Raw genomic sequence first — 19,681 nt, 5'->3', positions numbered from 1 at the left:
ATAAATTGTATGGGGTCTAGGCAACGGGCAGTCGGACAGCTTCCATAATCTTATAAAAATAATTTATGATCGTTTTAAGTTTAAGCGAAATTCTTTACTTCATATTTTTTGTTCATGTCCTACTCCTATAAATTCATGGTTATCCTAGATAAAAATACTTATCTAGAAAGTAATACCCCCCTCCCCACTTTAGAAAGAATTCTTGGATAGAATCTTAAATGCCAAAACTTTTTTCTATGCCATTATTTTCAAATATTCCAACTGCAAGGCAAGGGTGGATCCAGGATTTTTCTTAGGGGGGGGGGGGCATAATAGGTTGCTTGGTTACCAGGGTTACACATTACCAGAAACGTATTTATAGTATAAAATAAAATAATTCTTTTACATAATTTCAATAAATGTAAATGCTTTTCTAAAAAGATATAAAGGAACATTCCAATGCGAATTATTCCTTAGGGAGAACAATGAGGTGGTGAATTGAGTAACTGCAAGGCAGGTCCCGAGGCATAACCGCGGGAAGAGAACCCTATCATCATCATCAACAGTAACAAATTTAAACCCCTGTAAAATACATTCCACTTTGGTTGAAAAATCAGATGTGTGCACCTGCTTCAAAGTAAGGTTTGTGGTTATGTTATACAGTCATTTTTAATACCCCATTTGGACTCCTCGCAAATACAGAAAAGACTATGGACTGTTGGCCTTTTCCTAAATTTAGTTTTGACCCATGAAAACAGAATGTTTAATTAACTGAAATGTGTGACTAAAAGCTTATGGAAACTTATTGGTTGAGCGGAAAACAACTCTAGAAGTAAACACAATTTAGAAATGCATTTCAAATTTGCTTTAAAAGCATGAACATTTAATATAAAACTGCAAAATTCCTATATTATCTACATTTATCTAGAAGTAAACACAATTTAGAACAGCATTTCTAATTTGCTTTAAAAGCATGAACATTTAATATAAAACTGCAAAATTCCTATATTATCCATATTTATTCCCTAAAATAAACACGCGAAACTTTTTTTCTATCCTTTGATATTTTTTTTTACTCAATGGGAAGTTGAGTCAATAATGTTGAGCTTATTCAGTGATTTACTGCTAAGATCATCTATTTTAATTTTTAAAGCAATATCCATTAATGGAATCAAATAACCTAATTAAATGATTAATCAATTAATAATAAGTGATAGATTTTACTGGATTTGTGTCACGGAAATTAAGAGGCAAATTCACAAAAATTAGACATATGAGCTGGATTAATACATTTGGAGTTCATGCATATACGCAAAGAATGTGGATCATTTGGCCCGTACATCCCCACCCCTCAAAATTGGTTTTAAAACTTTGCAATTTGGAAATTCTGCCTGGATAGCTTTATTCTGTCTATAAATAGCTGTTTTTCTAAGTTACATTATTCCCACTTTTATGCTTATTCTAGAACACCATGCGGCTTCCTGTTAATGCAATATGAATCACGCTGTATGAAAAATATGTTTGGGCTTTTTTCTAGTCATTCTGGAACACCAGGACCATACACACAGACAAAAAACCCTAACCTAACCTTAAAAATAAGAGTTTTTCAACGGAAAGTAAGGAGCAAGTAAAGCTTAAAACGAAAATAAATTATTCCGTATCTCAGGAGAGTTGCCTGCTCCTAAATGCCTCCCTCTTCACGTTAAATTATTTTACTTGTTGCTAAATCTAGTTTTTTTTTTTCTCACTTTTCCGTTGATAAAGGCTTCTGGGTGCGAATCTGGATTCTTATTTCCATATTTAAAAAAAGTAATTAATAATGACAATAAGTGAACATGTAATTGAAAGTTATATATTTTTTCGATTTCATTTCAAGGATATCAGGAAGTGGCAAGTTTCCAATAACAAGGGATGTGTGCGTGTGTGTAGCGATTAGATGTGTGTGTGTGATCAACGCTAGACCACTGCGACAATTGAGAAACACTCCTGTAACAACTCTTAGACAATCATCTTAAATCTTCCTTCATTCCCAGTGTGATGAAAAAACTTTAATTATGCCGACTGCTATTGCATATTCATTCTTGCATAATTGATCGTGACTTCATATTAGCCTTATGTACTTCCTTTGTGTAAGGAGCCCAAATTTCTACGCCTGTATTCATTAGTCTTATGCTATTGCTTCTTGTAAACAGATCTAACCTAAAGGATATTTCTGTGAATAAGGATATGCTTGGGCAGTTTATTGATTTGTTGTTATTCATTGTCCTGCCACGGGTTATCCAGGCGTAAGTTGCTCTATTATTTACTGCGATATTGTCAACGAAGGCCTTATCACGGGTACTGGATTTGAACCATCCCTCCAAATTTTTGTCCGACCCATAAAAAAACTAAAAAAAATGTATTTAAACAAATTTTTTGTGCGTTTTATATACTTTTTGTGCCCCCTCAAAAAAAAAAGTAAAACCAGAAGCAATCAGGGGCGGATCTAGAGCAAAATATTGAGGGAGGCCAGTGTGATAAGGGTACCAATGAGCAAAATTTTTTTTTGGGGGGGACAAGTTATGAGAGATTCTAGGGGAATAACTCCTAAGTCTGAACAAAGATTTAGAATTGGCTTTAAACCAAGCTCAAATCCTGGGAGCTACAGGTTTCCAGCATGTTACATGTGTAGGTGAATTTCGCGACGTGTTGAGAGGAGCTGGCGTTCATCCCCCAAGAAATAAACTTTAACCTTCCCTCCCCCCGAAAAATGCAACCTCTTCCCTCAACAAAAAGTCTTGGATTCCGCCTCAGGGGACTATGTATCAATTTCTACCTCCACCCTCCCTTCGTCTCTCCCTTAGAACTAATTCTATATTAAACAGTTCGTGGTAACGAACTGTAGCAAGGAACGACCCGGCTCAATAGTAACCGAAACTCTAAAAAATGGAATTTTGATACCGATAGCTACATAAAAAAAATCGCATTTTAATGCTGATTTTAAATATATAACTTTCAAGATTAGTCTTACCTATCAAAAGTTACGAGCCTGAGAAAATTTGCCTAATTTTAGAAAATAGGGGAAAATACCCCCTAACAGTCATACAATCTTAACGAAAATCACACCATCAGATTCAGAGTATCAGAGAACCGTATTGTAGAAGTGTCAAGCTCCTATCTACAAAAATGTGGAAATTCGTAGTTTTTGCCAGAAGACAAATCACGGATGCGTGTTTATTTGTTTTTTTTGTTTGTTTTTTTCCCCGGGGGGTAATCGTATCGACCCAGTTGTCCTAGAATGTCGCGAGAGGGCTCATTCTAACGGAAATGAAAATTTCTAGTGCCCTTTTTAAGTGACCAAAAATTGGAGGGCACCTAGGCCCCCTCCCACGCTCATTTTTCCCCAAAGTTACCTGATCAAAATTCTGAGATAGCCATTTTATTCACCATAGTCGAAAAACCTAATAACTATGTATTTGGGGACGACTTACTCCCCCGCAGTCCCCGTGGGAGGGGTTGCAAGTTACAAACTTTGACCTGTGTTTACATATAGCAATGGTTACTGGGAAGTGTACGGACGTTTTCAGGGGCATTTTTTTGGTTTGGGAGGGAGAGTTGAAGCGGGGGGGGGGGGTCACGTGGGAGTATCTTTCCAAAACAATGAAAAAATAAGTATGAAAAGTTTTTTCTACTGAAAGTGAGGAGCAGCATTAAAACTTAAAACGAGCAGAAATTATTACGCATATGAGGGGTTTACCTCCTCGTAATATCTCGCTCTTTGCGCTAAAGTATTTTTAGTAATTTCAAGTATTTATTCTACGGCCTTTGTGATTCAAGGGTCATTCTTAAGGAATTGGGACAGAATTTAAGCTTTAGTGTAAAGAGCGAGGTATAGACGAGGGATGAACCCCCTCACATACGCAATAAAAGCATACGAACATAGAAGTTCGTTACGTAGGTTAATTCGTAAATTACGTATATTTTTTACTAATGAAAATGTTCTTAAAAAATTAAAAGTTCTAGTTGCCTTTTTAAGTAATCAAACAATTGGAGGGCAACTAGGCTTCCTCCCTCGCTCCTTTTTTCTCAAAATCTTCCGACTAAAACTATGAGAAAGCCATTTAGCCAAAAATAGATTTATATGCAAATTTCGTTTTAATTATTTATGTGCGGAAAGCCAAGATCAAAATATGCATTAATTAAAAAACGTCCAGAAATTAAATAAAAAAAAATAAAAGTTTTTTTTTAATGAAAGTAAGCAGCGACATTAAAACTTAAAACGAACAGAAATTACTCCGTATATGAAAGGGGCTTTTCCTCCTCAGCGCCCCGCTCTTTCCAGGTCCAATATCTAGGAGTTTGGTGATGATATGATATACACTGTATCGGTATCGGACGTATCAATATCACTTGATCGGTATGGTTGTATTGTTATTGTACGTATTGGTATCGCAGGTATGTTAGACAGATTTTTTAATGGCTCATATAAAAGATATTGTTCATATCTACGTCCTTCCTATAAATTCAACCATCAGCAAGTTCCAAATGGCGCTAAAACAGCATTTTTGGTGCCATGTCTCAAGTAGAAAACCTGGGGCTAGTGGGCTGCCAGAACCTTTTCAAGTAAAATCTAATGCTCATTGAAAGTAAGTGTGATGCACTCATTTTTTTAAAGCATGTCAGGGGAAGGTACATGTCATGTCATGGTTTGCGACGGCATTCTTAGTAGATCTCTATATCCATATCCCAACGAATGGCTTAATTTTGTCAAAATCCTGTGTGGGAGGGGGGTCGAAGTCAGAGCCAACTTTCCTAAATCAGAAGAAAATGACAGAGAAACTGAAAAGACGAGCCATATAGTAATAAAAAAGGTAAAGATGTATTAGAGAAAACTGACCTGTTTCACTGTATTCTTGAATTATGCAGGTTTGTCTTAGTTTTGACAACATTTGTGGAGAAACTAAATTTAAGGTGGAGGGGGGAAACTGGGGTCTGGTGGAAAGCTAAAAGCTGGGAGAGGTAGTTGCCCCCTCTGCCCCATAGCAAAACCGCCCCTGATCTCTACCCGTTGCCACTTAGTGGGTGAAGAAGCGTAGGCATGTGGTCTGGAACCACTCAAAGTTGTATATTAAAAGAACTATTACTTATTGTTATACTTACTTATTCAAATTAATTACTTAATAATTCCACCTTAATATTCTCTCTTTGCGTAAGATTTTGCATCCAAAGAGGAGGAAAGACAAATGCAAACACTTCTGTAGGAGAATTCATCTAATTCTTACTTAAAATTTTTGAAATGAAAAACAAACGTAGTTTATAATACCATTTATCGTACCTACACAAGAAATGATCTTTTTTCTGAAATTTTGATTTATTTCTAATTAATAAGTGGCTTTTTCATTTAGGGATAGGTCAAATAACTCCTCTACCCTAAGGCACATTTGTGTTGAGCTAGCAAAATTTGCCACAAACATGTCTGGATATGAAAAGCTGCCCACTTAGTTCACCTTTTGTGTAGAAGCAACTCGCCTGGAGCTACTTAAGGACTACTAAATATAATTTTCAAACGAAGAAAGAATCTGTTTCCTTTTTTTTTTTTTAATAAAAGAAACGACACCCTGTTTTCATGTTTTGTCACTCTAGACTTATTTTTTCCTTCAATTCTATTACGGCTTCTTCGTTCAGCTCCTTAATAAGGTTTAAGGCATCTTATATCCCCTAGATTGGAGGGGATTAGAAATTATAAAAATAAAGGTTTCAACTGAAACTAAGGAGCTACATCAAAACTTAAAACGAACAGGAATTATTCCATCGCCTAGAATGATGAAGATCATTCTACTCAAAGATCGCCTAGAAATGATGGCATTGGTGCCTTGTCAACGTGAGCAAGTGACGTCTTGCAGAGGATACATCAGGATAATAACACTTACTGTGGTTGTTTCTAATTGTTCCATTAATTTTTAATGGACAACTAGGAATTTTATAAGGAAATTATTCCTTATAAATAAAAAAGATCATGGCAGGGTTGTTTCTACATTAAATTTTAACCAAAAAGAGCAGATTAATTAAAAAAAAAATTCCAAGAGAAGTAAAGAGCGAAATTGGAACTTAAAACGAACAGAACTTATTACCTCATAGTCTATTTAATATAAACTAATAAAACCAGAGCAAATAAGTCAACTGGTGATATGTTCCTATGTTCGTAGGATTATAGAAAACTAGCGCTTTACTGAAAACACAAACTCAGTTCACAATGTTTACAGTGAGCTCAGATCAATGTTTGACTGTGGTTTAGGATCCGAAAAAGACTGGATTTCCAGAGTTCATATTACGGTTGATATTTTCTTCATTTCGGATGATACTAGATGAGACCAAAGTGTTACCTGATAAATCAATTCATTATTTTGTATGCTGTATAATGAATTTAAACTTATTATTTTTATGCCTAAATTTTAAAGATTATTTTATTTGTAAACTGGAAGTTACTGATGTCACAGCTCCTGTAGGACAATGGAAAGTGTTATAGATTAGTTTGCTGTTGTGAGGCTACGTGCTTACTCTTGACTCCTAAAATCAATTTTCTTATTTTTTATACTTGGCTTTTGTTTTTTCAATAAATTGCTAGTTTTCTATAATCCTACAGACATAGGGAACTATCATTTATTTGCTCTTGTTTTATTGATGAATATTAAATAGGTTGTGAATTAATAATTTTGTTCGTTTTAAGTTCTAATTTCGCTCTTTACTTCTCTGGAAGAAACTTTGTTTGTTTTTTTTAATTAATTTATCGCAAATACAAGTGTAAGTGCATTAATGGACTACTTCAGCTATGTGTTAAAAATATCTTATTAAATAAATCTTAAAGTTCAAGTAATATTACTCTGATTGATTGTCTTCAGTAGTCACTTTCACTTCTTCCTAAGAACGTTTTTTGGCACCGTAATTATGAAAGTGACATGCAACTACATTTCCTTAAAGAAATTAAAAAAATTAAGTAGCTTACACAGTGTAATTAACAGTGATAGTTCTTTTTTCTATTTTAAGTGCCTAAAAGTCCGTTTTCTGCTTGTATTGAGGTTTCATAAGGGATGCCAACTTATGAAAGCGTAGGGTGGAGGGAAACAGGGGTGGATATGGAGCAATTGCTCGGAGGGCAATTTGACAAGGGTGACAATAAGGAAAATCTTGGGGGGGGACAAGGGTGCAAGTAATTTACCATATTGACAAATTTATTTTTAAAAAAGAGTGAAAACAGATAAAACAAGGAATGAGGGAGCCAGAAAAGTCTTAGAGGGAGTGCAAGGTCCCCCCGGCCCCTCTTGGATCCGCCAGTTGAAATAACCTTTTTAAACTAATGATCAGAAAAAAAATCCAAAATGTCGGGTAGTGGATATTTATTTAAACTAAAATAGAGGTAAAAGGTATCTTGCAAAATTCAAGAGGGGAAAGGTTTTTTGCCCCTCCGCCCCCAATTGGGGCCCCTGGTTTTGAGCTTTGTCACACTTTGTCGGGGCAAATGCATACATTTTACCAACAATTATAAGAGAAGTGTAGTATGGAGGTTTTCGCATAAATTCATACTTGTATGCTGTGGAGGGATATAAAAAGGGACTTCTTCTTCAATATTGATTGGGTCTCTAGAATAATAAAGAAAACGCAATAGAGAAAATCCCCTTAAAGGGTTGATAGTCTTGGTAAAAATTATCCCCTAAGTTTCTGCTTGATAAAATTTCAATTTTAGAGATTTCAGTCCCCTATTCAAAAGCAAATAAATACGTTGGGTTTTTAGTTTAAATAATGATTACAATTGCGTTTAGGTGTTATTTCTTTCCTCTGGTAGTGTTGTAATGTATTGTTTGTTCCCGCTGTGTTTTGCCACAGCTTAGTTTGAACTCCAGACTTCGTATCAAGTTGGGGTCAAACCCGCTGCGCCACCATAGGGCTTTCTTTCCTCTGTGGAACATATTTGCCCAAAATTAGGCCTTTTTTATGTACTGAAAGATATTCCTTTGAGGGTGCTTCATCAGATGCACACTCAAAGGAATAACTATGCAAAGATGCACCCTCAAAGGTATGCATATGGTGCATAATTTATATTAATCTTAGGCATAAATATTTTGCTTGCGAATTTATTGAAAAATTGGAGAGTGAAGGATAAATGTGTGTTTGTTGCAGAGCTGCCACCTGTAGCATGAAAGTGTAATTTTAGCACTGTTCCATAAAGTGTAGCACGTGCTCAGGGTTGCCACTTTTAGCACAAAATTACTATTTTATTACCATTTTAGTACTACTACAATCAATTTTTTGCCTGTAGCACCGAAAATCGCTGTGTAGCACGCAAATTTGGGCAATTGTAGCACTTATTGAAGTGACTCTAGTGGCAACCCTGGTTTTTTGTTTACATGGCAAGCTTTAAGTCTTATAACTTGTTGTAAAAATAAAAATATATATATTGTTTTGCTGAAACTGAAAAGTGTTTTGAGCAACAAGACATATTTTTGGATAGAAAATTTCTGGTTATTTCAGTCAATGACTTAAAGTAATTAGTTTTGTTTGGTTTATCAACCTCTAGTTAATTTTTAGGTCTGTAAGCTTGTTCCTTATATATGTGTTCCTGATAGAAAAATAACATGTTAGAAAATCTGAGGACTCGAACCTCTCTTCTAATCCTATCCCTTTTTTTCAATCAGCTCTGATCAGTTGTCTCAGGAGAACTGATCAGGACAACTGACAACTGATCAAAATATCAACGAAGTATTTTTTTTTCCGCGATTAGGCAAAAAAACTTGAATGAAGCACTTGGGTAATGTCAGTAACGTCTTAGATTTTAGCAATGTAATTAAGCAACGAACGAAAATCGGAAAATCGCAATATCAGATCACTTGGGTAAATATAAGAATCCGGTTCGTAAGCATGAATTGAACTAACTTGGACTGAGGTTAATCACATTGGGTGGATTGAACTTTATTTGACGTTAACAAATCATCTTGAAAAGAGTTCAAAACAGGAATGTTAAAAAGACTCGCTTCCGTTTTTGCTTTGGAAAGAATAAAATTATTAAACAATATGTTGTTATTTTCTATATAAATTAATATTTTCAATTATTTTAGTTCATTATCACTACTGGTGACAGTCACTGCGTATGTAACCAAAATATCTAGTATTTCTTGTGAAATATATGGATGTCTATTAAAAGTATTTTAGCCCAGTTTGAACTTATCTTTGTCGTCATGGAAAGACAGTGTGGTCTTCGAAATTATCTGCATAATATTTATAGGGATAACTTGACCAAAGACGTTTATAAATATATAAACACCCCCCCCCCCCAAAAAAAAAAAAATACAAATGTTATCAACCAACGAAATGCAAGAAAATGAGAATTTGCACCTCCGCTAAACTTCAATCTACATTTAGGCACTTTCAAGGAAGAAAAGCATGAACGAAGTTTATATTTCAAGACTTTATATCACATTATTAAGGATAAAAGTCGAAAAAGAGCTTTAATAGTGAGAGATAAACTTTCCCTGGAAATCTTATTTCAAAAAAGGTTAGTGTAAATGACTTGTTTTATTCAACAAAGAGCAAAAAATCACTCTAATCATGACTTACACCTTTCCAGAGAAAGATTACTTCGAAAGTTTTCAAAATTATCGACACCTGATGCAGTAACATCTTCGTCAATGCCAAGTGTGGTTAATTTTTCGTCAAAGAACTATAACGATACAAGAACAGTCAGTGATAGAAAAAGGTCCAACATTTTGAATCTGATTAAGTCCCCATGGAAGATGTTATCTTTCCAATAGAAACATTTTAACATAAAAAAAGCAAGCCAAATAAAAGATGTTAGTTTAGTAGGAGCTTTTACTGTGAACACCCTTTCAAATTGTGTATTGAAACCGGAATTTCCTAGTACGTCAATCGAAGACACAAGGATTCTAAAAAACATAAAAAAAGGATGGTTCAACTACTATTACAAAAGAAGGTAAGGGTAACACTTTAGTTGTGATGTATATTGAGAACGATGTTTCAAAAGTAATAATTTTGCTAAATAATGAAAAAACCTACAAAAAGCTTTTGTGTAATCGGACAGACTCTTATACAAATAAGTTTAAGAACGAATCAAGGTGCTTGAAGGACGAAGGAAAAATTATACCTCAACTTTATTACAAATAAAGTTGCCACATAGCCACACAGTTCCTTGTGCCCTTAATTACATGGACTTCCCAAAATTCACAAGCCAAACCTACCATTATGACCAATTGTGTCAAGCACAAGGTCACCGACAAGTGCTTTGAGCGAGTGGTTAGTGTCAATGTGTAAGCCACTTTTGTGTACACAAATTTCTTATATTAAGATTTCTTCTAATTTGGTTAAAAACTAAAAGAAGTGGAAATTTCTTCAAGTTCTTTGTTTTCAAGCTTCAATATTGTATCAATGTACACCAATATTGATGTAGAAAGTAGTGACGGCATTATGGATTCCACCAGACGGACAGAGGGTATACTATTTGAGCTATTATCCCCTCAAGACGTTATTACGCACACCTGGGTTTTATGAAATTACTATACTGCATGTGTAATGGTGTAGTTCACCTGTTTATTAATCTTGCACGATCTCATGGTGCGCTAGTCAAGCAGGGAAGGCTACATAATAGGGAGTGTTTACCTATAGGGAAATAATATCATAGGGGAAAGACGGCACACATGTGAGTTTTACGCAATGGTGGGGCACAGTTTGGATGTTACATAATGACTGTACATATAGTATGTTACATTATACTTGAGATCTTTTCTTTAGGATTTAGTTTTTCTTTCAATGCGTTTTTCCCCGAGGCGTTTTTTCTTCAATATTTAATTCTTTTTCAAGTGGTTTGTTTTCTTTGATATCTTTCAAGAGGTTTTTTTCTCATGGAATCCTTATATTCTGTCGTGTAACTTCGGTCACGCTCCCAAAGTAAAAAATGGTTTGGTCATTTCTTTAACTGACCGTATCTTTAGTGTTTGCTCAAAGTTTGCAGTGTTTGCTAAAGTTTTTTTTAAGGAGGAGTTGTTTTTTCTAAGAAAAATACTAATAAGTAACATGTCTCTAGAGTGGTTGATTAACCAGACTTTTTCACAAAGAAGAATGAAGTTTCTTGAGATTTCTAAAGAAGTCTTGGAGACAACTCAGGAGAAGGATATTATTTGTTCCTTATCATGTATACCTGGCCTAAGTGAAATACTTAAAAGAATTTTACAGATTAGTGGTTTAAACGCAGCTTTAAAGAATAGTAATACTTCGGGCAGTTTACTAAATTCTGGGAAGGATCTAACTTCATTGGGCAGCAAAGTGGGGTCTATCAGATCCCATCTACTTGTGAAGCTCATATCTGGGACGGGCTAACCAGAGTTTGGGAATGATATTACTAGAGCATCAAGACTCTATTTCATTTCCTTTAAAGCAAAATTATAAACCTGAGGATTTCACTTCAAGCCTTTTGGAACACATTTTTGACTTTCCAAACCATTTTATTTTGTTAGATAATGCCTTTTTGATTTCTAGGGACCGGGGTTCAAAGCAAAAATTTCGCCAAACTATTGAAATTAAGAAAATTCCATTTAAGAATATTGCTTTAAATAGAGACACTGGTGAATTTTGGTTTGAACTCTATTTACGATAATATGTTAAAGCCAGATGGAGTAAAGTTCAATTCACCCGACGCGATTAACCTCTGTCCAAGTGTTACTTCAATTCATGCTAACCAGCAGGATCCAGGAAGGTCAAAGAGGCTCGCTTCCGTTTTTGCTTTAGAAAGAATAATGTTTTTAAACAATATGTTTATTAAACAGTTAAATGTTATTTAACAGTTTACTGTTTAATGTCATTAAACAGTATTAAACAATATATTTCAATATTGCTACTGATGAGGGTCATTGGACATGTGACCGAAATATCTAGTATTTTTTTAAATTTATCACTGACTATTACAGAATTTTATACCTATTTGAGCTTTTATTATGAATCGAAGTATGTCTTGGGCTCTTGAATAATGTCATGGAAGAAACTAAAACTTGCTGCCATACCTCCATGAGCTTGCTCTTACTCCCCTCACGCCCCAAGTTTCGAAAATAATAATTTAAATAGTCTAGTATTTCAAGTTATTCTAAGTATGTTAAGACCCCTCACTTGAGCCCGTTTCTCCTGAAAAGAAGTACACTCCTACGTAAAGCAAAATCATCCTACACCCTTGTGCGAAAGTTAGTTGAATGTTAAAGAAATTTTGCTCAAGAATAGGCGAAAAAAACAAGGACTAGAGCAAACAATGAAGATTAGAGTAATAAATAATATAACAGAATAGAGTAATGCACGATATAATGATAGAACAAACAATAGAATAACAAACAATGAAGAATGTACGATGAAGAATGCAGAGTTAAAGGTAAAAAAGTTACCCAAATGACAAAGCGGAGATATATGGAAAACGCAAAACAAGTATTTTTGCCACAATTCTACTGATCGTTTTCAACCACAGAAGGGGGTCGGGATGATTTCAGGCCCCTAGAAGACCAAACACTAAATATCTTCTCAGTCCGTATGATGGAAAATGCTGAGTCACGCCAAATGTTTTGTGAAATATTGTTGCCAAACAAATACAATCGGTCCAAATATTCAAATTTTGACATAAATTTAAGTTGCAATTCAATATTTTAGTTCTTATGCACAAAAACTTGAAAGACATTGTCTAAATATTCAAATTAATGCTAAACATTGAAATTTGTTAGAAATTTAAGTCGCAATTCAACAGTTTATGCAGAAAAACTTTAAAGAATTACAGATATTCTTACAAGTAACAGACATAGGGAAATATCGCCAGTTTATTTTTTTGCTCTTGTTTTGTGAATTAATAGTTTTTGTTCGTTTTAAGTTCTAATTTCGTTCTTTATTTTTCTCGAAAAAACTTTTTTCTCGGAAAGAATTTAAAAATTAATTAACCGCAAATACAAGTGTAAGTGCATTACTGGATTACTTCAGCTATGTGCGTAAATGCCTTATTAAATAAATCTTCTAGTTCAAATAATATTACTCTGATTGATTGTCTTCAGTACTCACTTTCACCTATTCCTAGCAACGTTTTTCGGCGCCGTAATTATGACAGTGACATGCAACTACATTTCCTTAAAGAAATTAAACAAAATTAAGTATCTTGCTCAGTGTAATTAACTGTGACAGTTTTTTTTCTATTTTTAAGTACATACAAGACCCCATTTTCTACTTGTTTTGAGCTTTCATGAGGGGTGCCAACTATTGAAAGCGTAGGATGGAGGGAATAGGGGTGATTTTAGAGCAGCATCTCGAGGAGGGGGGAATGTGACAAGGGTTCCAATAATTACAATCTGTGGGGGGATAAAGTGACATGGGTGCCAATAACTAACCATAGTTGTCAAGTTCATTTTTAAAAAAGAGTGAAAAACAGAAATAAAACAAGGAATGAGGGAGCCAGAAAAGTCCTGGAGGAGGTGCAAGGTCCTTCAGTCCCCTCTTGGATCTGCCAGTGGAAATAACCTTTTAAAATCAATGATCAGAAAAAAGATTTTCCAAGATTTTGGGTGGTGGGTATTTGTTCAAATTGAAATACAAGCAAAGATATCTTTCAAAATTTAAAGAGGGGAAATGTTCTTTGCCCCTCCGCCCCCAGGTGTTGCCCTGGTTGTGAGCTTTGTCACGCTACATCGGGGCAAATGCATACATTTTACCAACAATTTATAAGAGAAGCATAAACATAGTTCAAGATTCAAGCTTAACCACAAAAAAGTATACAAAAGTAGCTTTTGTGTATGAGAGTAGTCAGTCGTAAACGCTGCTGTTATTGCTAAGTTTTTCAAGGTTCTAAAGTGTAAAACCCTCTTGCAAAGTCAGCGAAAATCGAAAGGCTTAAGTTTGAAGAAGATTTATACATTAAATTAAATAGTTCTTACTTTAATTCCCAATTTACTACTTAATATTCAGAGTTGCCTAGAAAAGGCATAATTTTCGAAACAAAAGGAATATACCCCAAAAAGTAAATCTATTGTTTGTGAAAGTCCTACCCTCATTGTGCCTTGCTCTCAATAAACAAAATAAACAATTTTGAATTTTCCTTATGAGGCATGGCTACAGTTTTCTCTCTGTGGGTGGTCCTATAGAGCCAATGGACATTAAAATTGAAAAGAACTCACTCAATTTTAAATTTAAATTATGTGATTAGTCTATTAAAATAGAAATAAATTAAAAAATATTTATATGATAATAACTAAAATAATTATTAACCGTCAAATAATAAAGTTAAAAATTTTAATTATTATTAATTAACTAATTGAGACTAATTTTGTTAATAAATGATTTTCTTTTAATTTGGCTTAAAAACTTTGTGGACAACCAGGAGGGGGGTGATAATCAAGATTTTGCCCTGGGTGCAAAAGAGACCAGAACCGCCACTGTCATGTTTATCCTCTTTTTTTTAGGTTTGAATCTCCTTGGGCGTATCAATGTATAGAGGATAAATGTGTTCGTGTCCTGAAATCTACACCACATGAAGATTTTATATCCCTAGATACCTGCAAGTTAATATGTGGCAAAGGAGGTACATTATGGCCCCTACCCACTGGGCCCTACAAGCTAGGTGATCAAGTTGTATTCTTGAAAAAAGAAAAGATCGTTTTCCGAAAACTGGCGTCTCCTTGTTCTGATGTAGACATGCTCATTGAAAAAATGATGACGGTATTACAGTAAGCATTGAATCTGTTTGTTTCAAGTTTGAATTAGTATCAGACGTTGCTTTTATTTTGTATATGAGGGGAATATGTCCTTCCAAACCCCTCAATCGTTCCCCTAAAGTTTTTTAGTGCCTTGAAAACATTCTTATACCTTTGCTCGAATTTTTTTTTTAATGACTAATTCTCTTCGAAAAACCTGTTTTTTCAACAAATATTTTTTTTTCTCTTTAAATCTGAGTCTTCTTTCTTTTTAGTTGGCATAGTTTTATTGTTGGTCAGTGCTAGGAATATTTTTGAAGCGCTTAGTTTTTCTGCTTAAGAATCAATATGTTAGATTATAACTTAAGTTTTGGAAATTTCTCAGTATTTGGTTAAAGTTTTTGATAAGTGGTAGTATTTTGTGCAATTGGGGGGAGGGCTGATTTTTCCCCTATTCGAAGATTTTGAAAAATACTTTGGTTGGGGATATTTTCATTGGAAGTACCTTTTTTGGTATTTTCGATGAAAAATAGAAGGAAACAAAATATCCCCCCCCCATATTTTTAAGATAAAGTTTGAACCCCATCCCAATATTTTCTTGCATTTATATCACTCCAGAAGCCAACCTGAACCCACACCTGCAGACACCCTTCAAAACATAGCCTACAAATTTTAATCTACTCGTTGAAAGAGTCTTTATGCTATACTCTGTTGCAATAGTTGGGTTGTTTAAATAAATGTATTTCAAGGTCATTTTTTAAGAAAAAAATTAAAACTATTGTCTCAAAGAAAAAGAGGTCAATGACCAATGCAACAAAATTTGCTAACTTTTCTTTGTCTTAATTAAAGCTCTCTTGCTTCGTAGCTCTTTACTTAGGCAGAACTTTGCGCTGCCTATGATTAAATTGTCTCCAAGGTCCAGCAAGTTGCTACCTTATTGGAACAAGAGCTAAGAGCTCATATGGCACTTGTGACGAGACCAGAAGAGCTAAGAGTCAAGAACTCATATGGTATGAACTCTAACAAAATTCTTAGAATCAATAGATTGATTTAAAGGGAAAATCAGAGGCTTAATGCCGGTCGGGATTCAAAATAAGAGCTCTGAGTCACGATGTCCTTCTAAATATCCAAATTCATTTAGATCCGATCACCCACTCGTAAGTATAAATACCTCATTTTTTCTAATTTTTCCTCTCTCTTTAGCCCTCCAGATGGTCGAATCTGGGAAAACGACTTTATCAAGTCAAATTGTGCACCTTCCTGACATGCCTACCAATTTTCATCGTCCTAGCACGTCCTGAAGCACCAAACTCGCCAAATCACTGAACCCCTCCCCCCAACTCCTCCAAAGAGAGGCAATCCAGTACGATCCTGTCAATCACGTATCAAGGACATTTGTTTATTCTATCCACCAAGCTTCATTCGATTCCTCCACTCCAAGTGTTTTTCCAAGATTTCTCCCTCCAACTCCCCCCAATGTCAACAGATCTAGTCGGGATTTGAAATAAGAGCTCTGAGACATGATTCCTTCTAAATATCAAATTTCATTAAGATCCGGTCACACGTTCTTAAGTTAAAAATACCTCAATTTTTCTAATTTGTCCAAATTAACATCCCCCAGCTCCTCCAAAGAGAACGGATCCGTTTCAATTATGCCAATCACGTATCTAGAACTTGTGCTTATTCTTCCCACCAAGTTTCATCCTGATCTCTCCACTATAAGCATTTTCCAAGATTTCTGTTTCCCTCCTCCAACCCCCTATGTCTCCGGATCCAGTTCGAGTCGAAAATGGAGCATCTGAGATATAAGATCCTTCTATGTATCAAATTTCATTAAGATCCGATCACCTATTCGTAAGATAAAAATACCCCAATTTTCACGTTTTCCAAGAATTCTGGTTTCCCCCTCCAACTCCCTTCAATGTCAAAGGATCTTGTCAGAATTTAAAATAAGAGATTTAAAGCACAAGATCTTTCTAAATATCAAATTTCATTAAGATCTGATCACCCGTTCGTAAGTTACAAATACCTCATTTTTCCGAATTACCTCCCCCCAACTCCCCCAAAGAGAGCGGATCCGGTCCAATTATGTCAGTTACGTATCTTAGACTTGTTTTTATTCTTCCCATGCAGTTTCATCCTGATCTCTCCGCTTTTAGTATTTTCTAAGATTTCCGGCCACCCCCCCCCCCAATGACGCTGGATCCGGTTGAGATTTAAAATAAGAGATATGAATTACGAGGTCCTTCTAAATATAAAGTTTCCTATAAGTCCTTCGTAAGTTAAAAATACGTCATTTTTTCTAATTTTTCAGAATTAACCCTCCCCCGCCAATTCCCCCAAATAGAGCGGAACCGTTCTAATTATGTCAATCACGTATCTAAGACTTCTGCTTATTTTTCCCACCAAGTTTCATCCCGATCCCTCCACTCTAAGCGTTTCCCGTTATTTTAGGTTCCCCCCCAAACTCCCCCCAATGTTACCAGATCCGGTCGGGATTTAAAATAAGAGCTTTGAGACACGATAATCTTCTAAATATCAACTTTCATCGAAATCCGATCACCCGTTCGTAAGCTAAAAATACGTCATTTTTTCTAATTTTTCAGAATTAACCCTCCCCCCAACTACCCCAAAGAGAGCGGATCCGTTCCGGTTTTGTCAATCATGTATCTAGGACTTGTGCTGATTTTCCCACCAAGTTTCATCCCGACCCTCCACTCTAAGTGTTTTCCAAGATTTTAGGTTTCTCCCTTCCAACTCCCCCCCCCCCCAATGTAACCGGATCCGGTTGGGATTTAAAATAAGAGCTCTGAGACACGATATCCTTCCAAACGTCAAATTTCATTAAGATCTGATCAACCGTTCGTAAGTTAAAAGTACTTCATTTTTTCTATATTTTCCAAATTAACCAGCCCCCACCCCCCCCCCCCAGATGGTCAAATATGGAAAACGACTATTTCTAATTTAATGTGGTCCAGTCCCTGATACACCTGCCAAATTTCGTCGTCCTAGCTTACCTGGAAGTGCCTAAAGTAGCGAAACCGGAACTGAAAGACCGACAGACAGACAGACCGACAGAATTTACGATTGCTATATGTCACTTGGTTAATACCAAGTGCCATAAAAACTAGACTGTTGATTTGTTATTTAAACGTGAGTACGTAGCCTGACAACAACAAACTAATCTATAAAGTTCTTCATAGTCTTACACCAGCAGTGATATCAGTAATTTTCAGTATACAACTAAAATTATTTTAAAAACATAAGCTTAAAAATAAATTCTTTTTTAAAAACCGCAAAAACACTGAAGAGAATACAGAAATATTGGATTGATTTATCAGGTAACATTTTGGTTTCACCAGCTATAAAACCAATAGTGAGTAATAAGCAATCTTAAATTGTAAGAAATACACTTTAGTATTACTAAGAAAAAAAGTGCTTTTTTTGTATAATGTAAAAAGTGGCCTTAATCACATTAATTTTACTGTTCCAAAACTTTTGTATTGTTTTATGTTTTCAGTAAAGCGCTAGTTTTTTTAATCCTACAGACAGTTAATCCTTTATCAAACAGTTCGTGGTGCTGATTTTAAATATGTAAATTTCATCAAGTTTAGTCCCACCCATCAAATTTTACGAGCCTGAAAAAAATTGTTTTTGACTCTCTCTCATAACTCTACTTTTTGAAACAATAAAAAAACTTTAGCGTAAAGAGCGAGGCGTTGAGAAGGGGACAATTCCTTTCATATACAGAATAATTTCTGTTTGTTTTAAGTTTTAATGTCGCTCCTTACTTGCAGTTAAAAAACAAATTGTTTATTTTATTTAATTTCTGAGCGTTTTTGAATTAATACATGTTTTGATTTTGGCTCACCGCACATGAATAATTAAAACGCAATTGGCATATTATTATTTTTTTTTTGCTAAATGACTTTGATCGGACGATTTTGTTAAAAAAAGGGAGAGGGGTTGGGAAGGAGGCCTAGTTACCCTCGAATTTTTGGTTACTTAAAAAGGCAACTAGAACTTTTTTTACAAAAGTGTTATTAGTAATAAATATACGAACTTACAAATTACCTTACGTAACGAACTTTTATATTTGTATATTCTTATTCCGTATGTGAGGAGGTTCGCCCCCTTGTCAATACCTCGCTCTTTAAACTAAAGCTTGAATTTTGTCTCAATTCTTTAAGAATGACCCCTGAATCACGAAGGCCGTAGAATAAATATTTGAAATTACTAAAAAATACTTTAGCTTAAAGAGTGAGGTATTGTGGACGAGACGAGCCCCTTATATACGTAATAACTTCTGTTCGTTTTAGGTTTTGATGCTGCTGCTTACTTCCACCTGAAAAAAAAAATTTTTTCATTTATTTTTTCATGTTTTTTAAATAATGCTAGAAAATCCTAGGGCCCCTTCATGGAAATTCTCTTCCCTCATGATAAATTCCTCCATGAAAATATCCTCCCGCTTAACCCCCTCCTCCCGACCAACCTCCCCCCCCTCAACTCGAAAAAGTACCCCTGAAAACGTCTGTACATTTCCCAATAACCATTACTATATATAAACAATGGTCGAAGTTTGCCCCCTCCCCCGGAGACTATGGGGATTAAGTCATCTCGGAACACATAATTATTTGGTTTTTCGACTATGTTAAACAAAATGGCTCTCTAAAAATTTTGATCCGGTGACTTTGGGAAAAAATACGCGTCAGAGGGGCCTAGGTGCCCTCCAATTTTTCGGTCACCTAAAAAGGGTACTAGAACTTTTAATTTTCATTAGAATGAGCCCTATCGCAACATTTTAGGACCACTGGGTCGGTATGATCACCCCTGGGAAAAAAAAACAAAAACAAACAAACAAATTAACACGCATCCGTGATCTGTCTTTGGAAAAAAAAATCAAAATTCCATATTTTTGTAGATAGGAGCTTGAAACTTCTACAGTAAACTTCTCTGATACGCTGAATCTGATTGTGTGATTTTCGTTAAGATCCTATGACTTTTAGGGGGTG

At 35.1% G+C, this 19,681-nt stretch overlaps 1 protein-coding gene across 3 annotated transcripts in view; it reads left to right on the top strand.

The window, feature by feature from the left end:
* Positions 1-19,681, top strand: part of LOC136036368 (chitooligosaccharidolytic beta-N-acetylglucosaminidase-like) — a 579,146-nt gene that overhangs the window by 504,246 nt on the left and 55,219 nt on the right. For 2 of the 3 annotated variants that reach the window (XM_065718539.1, XM_065718538.1), the window contains one exon: positions 14,439-14,702. In XM_065718539.1, the coding sequence (XP_065574611.1) occupies positions 14,671-14,702 (32 nt within the window). In that variant the 5' untranslated portion in view covers positions 14,439-14,670. Of the gene's footprint in view, positions 1-2,117; positions 2,265-14,438; positions 14,703-19,681 lie in introns of those variants that run through there. The other variant, XM_065718536.1, reaches the window with a different exon arrangement.

Source organism: Artemia franciscana, chromosome 15 (genome assembly GCF_032884065.1).
Source record: "Artemia franciscana chromosome 15, ASM3288406v1, whole genome shotgun sequence".
Classification (NCBI taxonomy): domain Eukaryota; kingdom Metazoa; phylum Arthropoda; class Branchiopoda; order Anostraca; family Artemiidae; genus Artemia; species Artemia franciscana.
Note: the sequence above shows the minus strand (reverse complement) of the source record. Positions and strands in the feature narration are given on the sequence as shown.